This window comes from Lepisosteus oculatus, chromosome 26 (assembly GCF_040954835.1).
Source record: "Lepisosteus oculatus isolate fLepOcu1 chromosome 26, fLepOcu1.hap2, whole genome shotgun sequence".
Classification (NCBI taxonomy): domain Eukaryota; kingdom Metazoa; phylum Chordata; class Actinopteri; order Semionotiformes; family Lepisosteidae; genus Lepisosteus; species Lepisosteus oculatus.
This window is the reverse complement of record NC_090721.1, coordinates 9,648,537-9,661,041: the sequence shown is the minus strand read 5'-3', so window position 1 is coordinate 9,661,041 and position 12,505 is coordinate 9,648,537. Positions and strand designations below refer to the sequence as shown.

Sequence of the window (12,505 nt, the reverse complement as noted above, 5' to 3'; positions counted from 1 at the left end):
ATGAAGGGCTAAAAATCTGACTCTGGTCTGGGGTCGTTACTCCTGACCTGGCTTGAGACTCCTCCTGATGTACAGGACTCCTCAGGAACAGCTGAAAGGTGGGATAATGGGGATAAGGTGGCTCTGTTGAAGGCTCTTCAGAAGGGACACAAACAGTGTAATTGTATTGCAGATGTATGGTTGGCTGCTTGATGAAATATTGATTTGGAAAATGTAATGGGATACCCTGACATTGGTTAATGAGTGTCTAATTATCCCTCCTTAAAAAAACAACAATGAGGGATATTCAAGATTAAAAAATATATATAATCACACAGCGGTGAAGGGCATTAAAATGGGACGTCTGTCACATCCAAAACCTTTCCAAATAAGAACTACAGAGTCATGCTAGCCGTCGCCTTCCCTACGCGTGTGACGTCAGCGCGATTAAGAGCCGGTGATATTCTAATGAGGCGGTGACGTCAGGCCCCGCCCCCCTCGGGCTGGTTTAGTGAGAAGTCACGTAGCTCTGCGGCATTGAGGCAGACTCGCTCCAGCAGAGAAGGCATCGTCTCTTCCCAGCACTTACCGGCCAGTGCAAGCACTTATATTTAATTTAGAAAGGTAAGACTGTCTACCGTAGCACAGTTGACTTCCCCAGAACCTTATAATGCGGTGTTTTGAAAGACTGTTGAGACGGGAGTTTCTCAACCTGATTTATCTTCTTGAAAGGTTTTTCGTTAAATAGCTTTATGTAGCTTTTTTTTTTCGTGTCCATTATACAATTAAAGGTGTGAATGAGCCGTCTTGCGCCTCGTCTCTCCGGTACCTCGGAGGTGAGATGGAGCCGCAGTCCGGGATGTTCTGCGGAAGGTCACCTCGATTCGGTCGGGATTCGACGATAGAAAACGTTTCATCCTACGGAAGCCATAGCACACTAAAAGCGTGCCTTTTAAACTTTAAATGATCTGGTGGGAGGTGTTTTCGGGTTGTTGTTTTTTTTTTTTTAGACTGAGAAAGCGTCGCGTTTGGGTTGGTGATGATGACGGCGATGATGGCTCATTTAATGGTGCCTTGAGCTCCGTCTGTCTTCTGTGCGTCTGTGTCGTCATGCTAAGGGCTAGATATCTCATCTCTTTTATTTTCCTAGCTAAATGAAGAGGGATGAAATGTTCTAGAGCGGTACACATGCGGAGGTAAAGTCGGGGATGCCGAGGTGAGGTTTTGCCTAGAGGGTCGCCCGAGGGGGCAGGAAACGCATCTTTTAAGTTTTGAGGGTGTCCTGGCCGAGTGAGACTCCGGCTGGACGCGGGTGGTGCTCAGACCTGCCCGCAAGGTGTGAGAGGAGCGTGTCTCCGCGGCGGCACGTCGGCACTGGCTGGAGCACGGTCGAGGCTGACGCGTGCTGGATGTGTCATCGTCTTCCTCCTCGCGGATTGCCCCGCCACGCGCCTCCCCATCCCGGCGGTAACGGCGTCTCGAGCCGGGGAGAGCTAGCGGGGGCCGCCGGCCGCGCGATGCGCTTCCCGGAGGCCCGAGAGGGGAAAAATAATCATCCCCGTGGCCCGCCGTGATCTCCTCTTCCTCTCGCCCGGTTCGGCGCAGAAAGGTGCCGATGTAGCCGAGCTGGTGTCGAAATCCGACGGAGAGGAAATAGGAAATTGCGGTGGTATCGAGTGTTTCGAAACAGGTTAAAAAAAAAACAGCCGGGCTAATTATTCATCCCCTAATAGCTCTTCTGGTTGCTAGGTAGCTAATTGATCCGCGGATCTCATCAAGCCGGTCCTTGGAAGTCGTCAAGGGCATCAGTTGCTACAAAATGGCGCGGGGGCAACGAGTAGAGCTCTTCAGGAGAGCGGGTGGATATTAACGGTGTCTTGATCATCCGTGGGGTCCGGGAGCGGGAGGCGAGGTGTCGGGTTCGGTTCCGGGGACCCTTGCGGTTTGGACCCGCCCCAGCCGGAGGCCGACCGCCGGTGATGCTCTTGGCCCGGGGCTGGGGGGCGGTTTTCCTCCGGTAGCCCCGCACTGCTGTCGCGCTGTCCAGTTTTCCTTCCGAAATGACCGTTCCTCTGAGACGGGAGAATAAACCTGGAGGTGCAGTGTGGGTTTTTTTTTTTTCCCGAGCAGAAGCCAACGGGCTTAAATGTACTTGACGCGCGATGTTTTTGCCCGTTTTGGAAAGGGTCGGAGCGGGGAGCAAGCTATGAGAAAACGGGTCCAGTTCCTGGACTGGAGCTGGAAGCAGTGTGACTCGCTCTGCACTGCCGGGCAGGAATTCATGACTAGACCACAAGTCAGTAATGCCCACGGGCCGGGGGGGGTCAGAAGTGTATTTTTAAACTGAGCCGGGGGCAGGCGCCACTTACAGCTAATCTGCTGTGGGTCAGGAGTGGAGCCCTGGAGCTTTCCTGCCTGCAGTCCGGCAGTGCCCGTGCTCCAGAGCAGGCCCGTGCAGTCCTGGAGTCCCTCCTATGCTGTCGGACCCCGAGACGGGCTTAACGGAGTTCATGTCCATCTTTTGGCCGTTGGACGCTGCTCTTAAACGGGTGGGAGGTGCCCTTTAATTAGTGCAAACCCACATTCTGAATTAGCCAAGTGGCACGTGTTCTCCTCAAGCTGCCCGTTCGGTTAAGGGTGAAATCTTAGGTGGAAAAGCTGGGCTGGACTGAGACCCTGCAGGTGTCTTGGGTGGCAGACTCCAGCTCCAGGGAACGGTGGCTTGTGGGGTGTAGCCCCTGATATTGTAAAGGTTCTTATGGTTCCTCTCAGCAGTTAAGGCAGTGGGGAGCCCGTGAAGCTGTTGATTGGTAAGTAATGCACTTCGATTTATATAGTGCCTTTCATGAGAGTCAATCTCCATGTGTTTTAACATTAAAAAGCTAAAAGTCAAGGAAGTTCAGAATTCACTAGGAAGGAAAGAGGAAATCAACTGTTTATAGTCCTGGAAGTTGACAGGCTTGCTGGTAAGGAAGGGCTCTAGGATCTCTTGACACTGCTTGGTATGGTGTTGATCCTGCTGTTGCTGCCATCCAGTAAATTCTCTTCTCCGGCACAGGCCTGATCAGGGCGTTCAGCATGCACTGCCCCCGCGGGGATGGGAACAGTTATACGTCATGCTCGCAGGAGGAGAGAACGGCCTTGATCCTGACGCGTGCAGTTCTAGTCATCAGACGATGCTTTTCCTGTTTTCTGGCCAGGCCAAAAGAGCAGAGCCCAGATAAATGACTGCAGGCCAGACGGGGTGTCTGGTAATGAACGGGTCCCGTGATGTCGGGTGGTGTGCGGCAGGGTACAGCTCCTTTAATTCCTTTTTATATAGCGTCCTGCAGCTCTGTTTGTGACCTGCTGGTCGACAGCTCTGGCCTGTCTGAGACGGCGCCCCTCCCTGGCTGGGTGTGCGCATTGCGGGCTCTGCCCCTGCACTTGTCTGTCGTCACCTCGCTCTCCTGCGCCAGCAGGGCGGGGAGGTGGGGGGGCAGGAAGGTGCACTGTCAGTCTGATCAGCTCCCCCTCCCAGAGTTCCATTGCAACAGTGTCAAGATGACAAGATGATTCCCTGAGGCGCTACACTGTGATGTGATTTTTGGGCTCTGTAGATTCCTGGCATGTGGGTGCTTGCTTATTGATTGGGATTGATCATGGGTCCTGGAGCAGGAACCCGGAAAGGAGCAGTCGGCTCTGACCTTGTCCTGAGGTCCTGACCTGTTGCTCCATGAACACGGAAGGTACGCGGTTGCCAAGAAACGCTGTGGACACACCTCTTGTGCCGGGCAAACAGCGGTCACTGACGGGCACTTGAGTTCTTGGGCAGCAGCCTGAGAGCGCGGTGTCTTGGCAACAGTGTGTAATTAAACAGCGTTAGCCTGAAGGCATGAGGGCTGATGGGGTGGGGAGGTCAGAGTCCTGCTGGGGCTGGGGAGATCGGATCAAAAGCACAACGTTCTTTTATGTAAAGCGGTTTCTATTGATTGTTTTAAAAGAGGTCCGTTGTGGTGGAATAGGTGTTGGAAGTCCTTGGTATTCAGTAGGTTGAATAAAGCGTTATTTACCGAGTGCCTTCAAAAGAAAGCCCCGTACAAGAGCACATGCACACTGCGGACGGAAACAGAATGCGCTGTAAAGAGGCTCCAAGAGCAAACGTTTCTGCGGTGACTAAACGGGGTCAAAAGTACCGACGGAGTCTAGTCAAGGGTTCGATTTCAGCCCAGTCGACACCGGTGCTGAAATTGTCTCTTTCTCAGAGCGGGTGTTGGGAGCCAGTGAGTGTAACCTTGGCTGAGGGACACAGAGACTGGAGCTGCGGGATCTGCACCAGTCCGCAGGTAAATCCTTGGTCTTTGGTGAAGCAGTAAGGCCCAGCTCCACGCAGTTGAGTGGCTATAGGTGATCCTTTCAAGAAGGTAGCTGTGTCAGCAAGTGTAGGCTGCAAAAGAACAGGTAAAGGTTTATTCCCTGCTGAAAAGAGAAGAAAAACCATGTTTCGGCTGTGGAGCCTTCTCTTTTCAGCATGGAATAAGCCTTAACGTGTTCCTATAAGAGTATTACACACAGCCCTGGCATGCAGCTCACAAGGAGGACTGTACTTGGCGTCAGTAGTGTCACGCCCTGTAGGAGTCCCGTGCTGCCTGCTGTCTGTGGTGGGAGAGAGAGTTGACCTGTTCTTCTCCATCCGTGCTTCTCCAGCGTTGAGGGCACCGAGGGCACAGGCATGCTGATGGCTGAAGGAGTCTGTTCTCTGTACGCACCACTCCCGGAATCCAGCCGGAGCAAGCCCTGTCTGTATCTGGGACAGGAGGGCGGGGGGGGAGTTGGAGAAGCCAGTGCTTCTCGGGGCCGGATTGTTTCCGGGCGAGGAGCTGGAATGTTGCGCGGCAGGGGCCGGTTTGCGTGTGATCCATGTCCGATTCCCGAGCCCTCAGCCGGTCCCAGATTAACTGGCGCTAGTGAGGGAGAGTGCGATAGCCTACCGGATCATTAGGACCCCCGGCAGGGCCGCAAGTGGTGTTCCGATGGAAATTTCCACATCCGATCAAGGCAGCTGAGCGCGAGGGAGCCGGCTGGGGTGGGGTGATGATAGGCGAGGGGGGGGGGGAGGTCGATTTCATGCAGGTCACCTACAGTTTTCTGAGGTTGGGCGGGGGGTGGGGCAGTGTGGCATCAGCAGCTATATAAACAAGCTCATTGTGCAGCTCCCGAAAGGCCTGACATCAGCGGTTGGATTGTTGGAAAGCACCGGGGCATCTTCTGATTCGTCTGGCGCACAGAACGCGTGTCGCTCCTGTCCTCACCTTCTGGCTGCTGCTGCTGCTGCTTCAGGTTTCTGAAAACCCTCTCTAAAACCAGTAGTCCCCTGCTACCCATTCAGACTCCATTAAAGCACTGGGGCTCCCAAGCAGCTGGATATCTGCTTCCACATCACGGCTGTGCGTGATGTTGCAGACTCCTGCCACCCTCTGTGTAGAGGAGCCTCCTGTTCTTGCATGTTCTCTTTAAGAGCCACATGGTTCTCTCTCCACTTCCCTGTTATTAACAGCGATGTTCTCCTGTCGGGCAGTTCTGATTGTTACCCCTCTCCTCCCGCCCCGTGCCGCCTCTGGAGTGGCGTGATGCCGGGCGTCGCCACGACAACTGCAGTGTTGGCCTGGGGAATTGGCAGAGTGTGTTGGCTCCTCGTTCCAGCCGGGAGCTGAGTGTGGGAGGCAGATAATAACACCGGAGAGGAGCCGGGTGAAGGAACTGCAGGATGGTTTCATGGCAGGGAACAGCTGCCAGGGCAGGAGGACTGGGGAGTTATCATATAATCCAAGCGCTCGGACCTGCAATTAAGTGATTTCTTGCCTCATCTCAATTATGCATTTCCTCTCCTCATTTTTGTAACTGAAACGTTTGTCCTTGTTTCTATTCCTGTTCTCTTAATAGTGTGGTGGCTGTAATCATGTATTATAGCCTGGCTGTCACAACGTCTGCTTTATCTCTAACAGAGAAGTGCATCAGGCTGACAGTGCTGACTGGTGTGTCTGTCCTGAGGGATGGAGGGGGTGGGGCTTGGCTGCCTGTCTGCTCTTCTGTCGAGTGTGAGAGAGACTGATGTCAACTCTCACGGCTGGAAATGGCCGCCTGGTCCCCTTGCTGCAGGGCTGCAGGCCACCCAGCCCCTGGGGTGGCAGTGGTCTGTCTGCAGAGAGCAGGCCAGGACAGTTGCATAATCTCTCCCGTAATCCTGCTGGCAACTGGGGCAATAAATGTGTTTGTTTGTTGTCGTCGTCTGTACGTTATGTAACAGCAGGACTGATATTCCCATCTGTCTCTCGGTGGGAAGTGTATATTTTTAACTCGGGGCTCCCACGTCAGCCCGGGGCTCAGATGTTTTCAACAGACATTAACAACACATGCGTCACCTTTTAAAAATGGCTCATTTAAAAAAAAAAAAGAGCATTTCAACTGAGATGTTAGAGGAACCCAAAGACCTGATTGGATTAAAATCACGGAATTTCCTTTTTTATTTGTTGAGCTTTTCTGATTGTGACTTTTAAAAGACTTCCAGGATTGGTGCAATATAATCCTTGAATAATTGTGTTGGGTTTGGATGTGAACCGACAGTGTGAAGGGGAGAATAGATGGGGCAGCCATTCGGTGCGACTTGGATGAGCCATTTGTTTATGCCTTTGGAAACTGACCATGAAAATTTCCATGTTTAGGCACTATTGACGTTCAGCAGCGATGACGCACCAGTACCCCGCCCTGACCACTGAGCAGAAGAAGGAGCTGGCGGACATCGCCCAGCGCATCGTGGCCCCTGGGAAAGGGATCCTGGCTGCAGATGAGTCCGTCGGTCAGTAGGAGGCGCTGTTCCCAGCACAGGGCGCATGGGGAGGGAGTTGGCGTTCAGTCATGCACTTACCTGTGGAGTCTTTACATCAAAACAGTAGCCTTGCATCTCCCTGCACTGAGCCTAGTGAAGCAGCTATAAGCTGATGAGAAAGTGTAGCCGAACCAGTGTGTACAATATGCATGTCTTGTTATTGAAACACTTTTGAAAATTCTGAATTATTGGGATTAGATCTGTATTCAAATCCTAAATCCCTTTTTCTTTAAAGTGGCTTTTGGTGTGCGTCGCCATTGGCACGGCGTGTAACGCTCTGTTTCAGTCTCTCTTGGGTTCTTCTGTGTCCGTCGGCTCCTTGTGAAGGCAGTAACTCGGAATATGGTGACGGGCTCACGGCTGTGCTGTGTCTCCGGCAGGGAGCATGGCCAAGCGCCTGAGCCAGATCGGCGTGGAGAACACGGAGGAGAACCGCCGCCTGTACCGGCAGCTGCTCTTCAGCGCCGACGAGCGCATCAACAGCTGCATCGGCGGCGTCATCTTCTTCCACGAGACGCTGTACCAGAGCGCCGACGACGGCACCTCCTTCGTCAAGATGATCAAGGACAAGGGCATCGTCGTGGGCATCAAGGTGAGGCCGCGCCCCTGTCAAGTCCCCAGTGGGCCGGTTGCCTGCCGCCCCCTAGGGGTACGTGACGGTACTGCAGGGGGTTCGTGAGATTGTGACAGAAACGTCAATGTCAAATTAAATAGTCCTGTTAATAAATAACGATGTAATACTGAGAATAAGAAAAACAACGGTAGTAATATCAATATTTTACAAAGTGAAAAGAAGCTTGTTGAGAGGGTTGCTGTAGCGTTTATCTACAGTGATTGAAAGGTTTGATTTAGTTAAAATCTCAAGGGGGGGACTTGAGGCAAATTGAGGTTGTAGTGGTTCAGCTGACAAAAAAGTTCGGGAACCCCTGGCCTACAGAACTCTCGGGATGTGGGGGTTTTAGGGTATCTATTCCCTTACACAAGACCTGGGATGGATGGCGCCCCTGTATTTCTGTTTGACGCCCCCCACACTCGGTGAGGACCCCCGGGAGTTGGCAGTAGGCAGCCGGCTTCTAGCTGTGGTGCGTCTTCCTCAATCCCGCGGCTCGGGGGCAGGCATCTGTAAATGTTTTTAAGTGTCTTTCTTATGTCGGGCAAGATCGATGAGTGAGCCGCTGGAGGCAGAGATGGACGGGCCTGACTGGGGCCTGGAACCTCAGGTCCCTCAGCCCCCAGCTCTCCTGAAACTGCGCTGGAGGATGAGGTCAATTGAGGCCCCTCTGCTGATTGGGGCGCTTTGCAGCAGCCGGATTAGGGTCAGGGCCTGCAGGGAAGATCGGTCCCAGCCAGGGTGACTTGGAGTTTATAAATAGAGCGGACAGATTACCCAGCCTAAAGCCACTCGGGATTAAGAGGCGAAGGAGGAGCTGTGTGCAGCCTGGGGCTCTCGTTATCGTGTCAGGCAATGCCAGACTCCTCTCCCATTCTATTTCTGCCTTGTGAGATAAAGCCCCCTTTCAGTCTGTTTTTGCTCCCTGTCCGTGCTCACCTTAAAAATAGCGCCAGTGTCGCATCTGCCGGCGCAAGCCTGAGAGGGACTTCCTGTCGAGCCTGTAAGAGCGTTGGGCTTGGCATCGCTGTGCTGCCGATACGGCGACGGCAGGCGTGCGAAGGGACGTGCGGGGGTCCTTTCACTGACCGGCTTCTCTCCCCTCCCGTCTCCAGGTGGACAAAGGGGTCGTGCCCCTGGCAGGAACCAACGGCGAGACTACCACCCAGGGTAAGACTGCCCACTTCCGCCACCCTCCTCCAGCGGGGCTGTCTGGCCAGCAGACTCCGTGAAATCACTGGCATTTAGACCAGATGGATAGCAGGTTAACAAAAACCTCAGAAGTTCCCCAACTGGACTCCACAAAGAGTTAAACATGCGACACCTACTACTCTGCCCTTAAGACATGAGACGGCATTAGGCTTTTCCGTCCTTGAAACCTCGGTTGTCCAGTTTGCCAGGGCCCTGCCTTCTCTTCAGCCTGGCCCCTTGGCTGCATCCGTACGGCCCCAGTGGCACTGCCCTTGGCAGCTGCCCTGAGAGAAATGATTGGCTGACGGGTGACACGGGCGCAGAAGCGATAGGATTGCAGACAATCCTCTCCCACCCCACCCCCCCAGAGTAGTATCGCCAAGATCAGTTAAACCAGGGGCTGTGTGCAGGACTCTGCGCCTTATGCACCTGATTACTTGAGGCTGGTCGTGCGTTGGCTGCATACAGTAAGTCTGCAGAGCACAGAGTCCAGAACAACCTCCCTGTCTTCCAGGCACTGAAGAATGCTTTGTTAAACATTGTGCTCACAATGTTGTGCAACCACAGACTAAACTGAATGTTACTGAGTCTATACAGCCTTTTTAGGCCTACTAGTCTGTGTATCCTATCTTGTGAGAAATTACTTAAGACTGTAAATGCTAAAATCCTAACAAAGTCTTGAACATTGGTCATTGAACTGGTGGATCCTGTCCACTCCTAGAGTCAGCGGTTCACATCCCATCCCATTGTTGTCGGAATTAGCAACACCGCAGTGGCCAGGGTCTGGAGGAAGCCTTAGGGAGCAGGGGAACGCGGGGAGTTGTGGTTTTCCGAGGCGTTGGTCTTAGGATGTGTTGCGTCTGTGTTCTTCCGCAGGTCTGGATGGCCTTTCCGAGCGCTGTGCCCAGTACAAGAAAGACGGCGCCGACTTCGCCAAGTGGCGCTGCGTCCTGAAGATCACCGAGACCACGCCCTCCCAGCTGGCCATCCTAGAGAACGCCAACGTCTTGGCACGCTACGCTAGCATCTGCCAGCAGGTGGAGCCAGTGACACTCCTGTACTCTGCTGTAGTATTGTCCTATGACCAGCTCCTTAATTGCTGTATTGATCGTGATGGATTAAACTAAGGACCTTACCGTAGCACAGGTCTGTAATTCAGTATGCTGTCTGGAAGATCATGAAGATCTGCTCTAATTCCAGAACGGAATCGTGCCCATTGTGGAGCCGGAGATTCTTCCCGATGGAGAACACGACCTGAAGCGCTGTCAGTACGTCACGGAGAAGGTGAGGGAGCACACGAGACCTCAGCGTAGTGATTAACCTTTGTTTCTGTGTAGCTGGAGGAAGATCACTGGGGGGGAAATGATGCGTTTGTCCCCAACTAGATGTTTTACAATAGACTATCTGGGAGGGGGTTTTTGATTAAGGACAAGGCAGTAAAGGGCTGCACTCTGCCACCTGCCAGAGCTTCAGAGCTGCAGATGAGAAGATGCTTTATTACCCACCTTGGCAGTAGCCCACTGAGATGCTTCCTGAAAGCTGCCATCCTCACTGGGACTATGCAGCTGGGCGCTGGGCCGACTGCTGACTGCATGTATGTGTGTGTCTGGGTGTCAGGTCCTGGCTGCAGTGTACAAGTCCCTGTCGGACCACCACGTCTACCTGGAGGGAACGCTGCTCAAGCCCAACATGGTGACCCCCGGCCACGCCTGCCCCACCAAATACAGCTCCGAGGAGATTGCCATGGCAACCGTCACCGCCCTGCGACGCACCGTGCCTCCTGCTGTCCCAGGTACTGCTCGTATCCCAGCCTCCCCTAGCGTTGTCTGAGCGAGGATGGCCAAGCCCGGGCCCTGGCTGATGGCACAGACCTGGGGTTGGTGTAATCCAAGTCTTTGTTCAGCTCGATCGGGTAAAGAACTGATTTGATCACTAAAAGATCAAGCACAGTGGCCCTTCATGGGTTGGATCAGTGGGACCCCGAGCGAATTATTCTGATCCTCTGGTGTGTGTGTCCCCCGCAGGCGTGACCTTCCTGTCCGGAGGCCAGAGTGAGGAGGAGGCCTCCATCAACCTGAACGCCATCAACACCTGCCCGCTCGGCCGCCCCTGGGCGCTCACCTTCTCCTACGGCCGCGCCCTGCAGGCCTCCGCGCTGGGGGCCTGGCGCGGCCAGAAGGAGAACGAGTCCGCCGCCACCGAGGAGTTCGTCAAGCGCGCCGAGGTCAGCTCGATCAGCAATAAGACCTGAAGCCCACTGCTGCTCCTGTCCATCAGAATTAAAAATGATAAGAAATGCAGTTTTGGAGGTTAATGAGGAGATAATTGATCAGATTGTGTTCTGTGCATTATGCTCAGCTTTATTACTGGACAAGTTCAGTTTGTCGTATGCACAGCTGCAATGAAATTCTTATCTGCGGGTATGCTCCAATACAAACACACGCTCTTTGCAGATTGCATGCAAAGGAGAGAGTGCATGATTATTAAAAAAAAAAAAACACACTGCAGCTATAACTTTGTTTTTCAGTCATGCCTGATGTTGAATGTCTGTTCTCTCTGTCTCTCTCAGGTGAATGGCTTGGCAGCACAGGGCAAGTATGAGCCCAGCAGCGATGGCAGTGGGGCCGCCTCCCAGTCTCTGTACGTGGCCAATCACGCTTACTGAACGCCCACTGCTGCCCACATTCCAGCTTTCGCTGACCAATAGGATCTTCCACTGCTGCTACCTTCCATATCACCAACCAATCACAGGCCTGCGCTGTCTTCTGTACTTTAGGATTAATACATGCATAAATTATAAAAATCGGTAAACCGGAGGTGATGGTTTCTGGGGAGTAGGATGAGTGTGCTGTGATCAAATGTGGCATTAATGTTGAAAATACACCAACTCCTCGCCTGCAGCTTCTTTTCAAGCACTTGAAACGGGGATTAAAAAGCCACATTAACACGCCTCTCCACAGGCCGGAGGCTGAACGAGTCTGTGGGACCTGCAGGAGAGGGGTGGCTTCAGGGGGCTGGGATTTTAGCCTTGGAGTTGGGACAGAGAAGGGATTGTCCTGCGAGGGCAGCAGGAGCACGGTTTCACGGTCCTGTTTCCCCGTTTTAGCTGGTAGAACTTTCATATTCCTTTCTGGGAAAACTTCTAGCCATTCCAGAACAGCTGTAGCCAAGATCCCTGTGCAGAATACTGCTGAGTTAACATCAGGGGAATATAGAGCACCTCTCTCTGTAATCCAAACTGCATCCAGTAGCCCTGAGGGCTAAATGGCCTATTAATTCATTCTCGCTAATGACCCCTCTAGTCTCCCACTCATCCGACAACCTTACTTGAGGAAAGTGCATTGAAGTGAATTCTAAAGAAGAAAATGACTCAAGATCCTCTGTGCACCTGTGTGTGAAGATGTAGATTTATTTGTGCTGCTTCTGTGTCTAACCCTCCCCCCCCCCCCCCTCCCCGGAGGCACAGCGGTGTGGAGACAGCGTGGCGCCCCCTTGTGCGCAGAACGGGATGGCGCGACCTGTGGCAGCTGGGGTCGTAGGGGACTGTGAACTGCTGTGTGGGAAATTGTATTTTTGTGAAATTAGTGTTGTTCTCTATGCACCTGATGTACCAAATAGTTAAAAAAATCAATAAAATAAAACCCATGTAGAACCAAAAGCAGTCTGTGTGTGGTGCTGTTTTTGCTCCGGGGGGGAGGCAGAATGCTGATTAATACAAGAGAAATATGAAGATGTAACAGGCAGCTTCACATGTCTCGCATTCTGTTCTCTTAGTAGATTTGTTTTGGAAGGGTCAAGCTCAGTCTGACATTCTATAAAAGAGCTCTTGACAACTTGGTACAGCTTCACCGAGTTAGGGG

General features: G+C 52.9%; 1 protein-coding gene across 1 annotated transcript; it reads left to right on the top strand.

Annotated features, from left to right (window-relative positions):
• Nucleotides 1-494: 494 nt before the first annotated feature.
• Nucleotides 495-12,303, top strand: LOC102690563 (fructose-bisphosphate aldolase C). Its single transcript, XM_006640914.3, has 9 exons — nt 495-603; nt 6,681-6,814; nt 7,225-7,436; nt 8,570-8,624; nt 9,522-9,682; nt 9,846-9,929; nt 10,263-10,437; nt 10,670-10,869; nt 11,215-12,303. The coding sequence occupies exons 2-9, from the start codon at nt 6,703-6,705 to the stop codon at nt 11,308-11,310; spliced, it is 1,095 nt and encodes a 364-aa protein (XP_006640977.2). The 5' UTR covers nt 495-603; nt 6,681-6,702; the 3' UTR covers nt 11,311-12,303.
• Nucleotides 12,304-12,505: the final 202 nt, after the last annotated feature.

Bases quoted from the DNA above. Each gene is read 5' to 3' on its own strand.
- LOC102690563 (XM_006640914.3), top strand. From the start codon at position 6,703: ATGACGCACCAGTACCCCGCCCTGACCACTGAGCAGAAGAAGGAGCTG. The intron at 7,437-8,569 runs GTGAGGCCGCGC...TCCCGTCTCCAG, and splicing joins GCATCGTCGTGGGCATCAAG to GTGGACAAAGGGGTCGTGCC. The intron at 10,870-11,214 runs GTCAGCTCGATC...TGTCTCTCTCAG, and splicing joins AGTTCGTCAAGCGCGCCGAG to GTGAATGGCTTGGCAGCACA.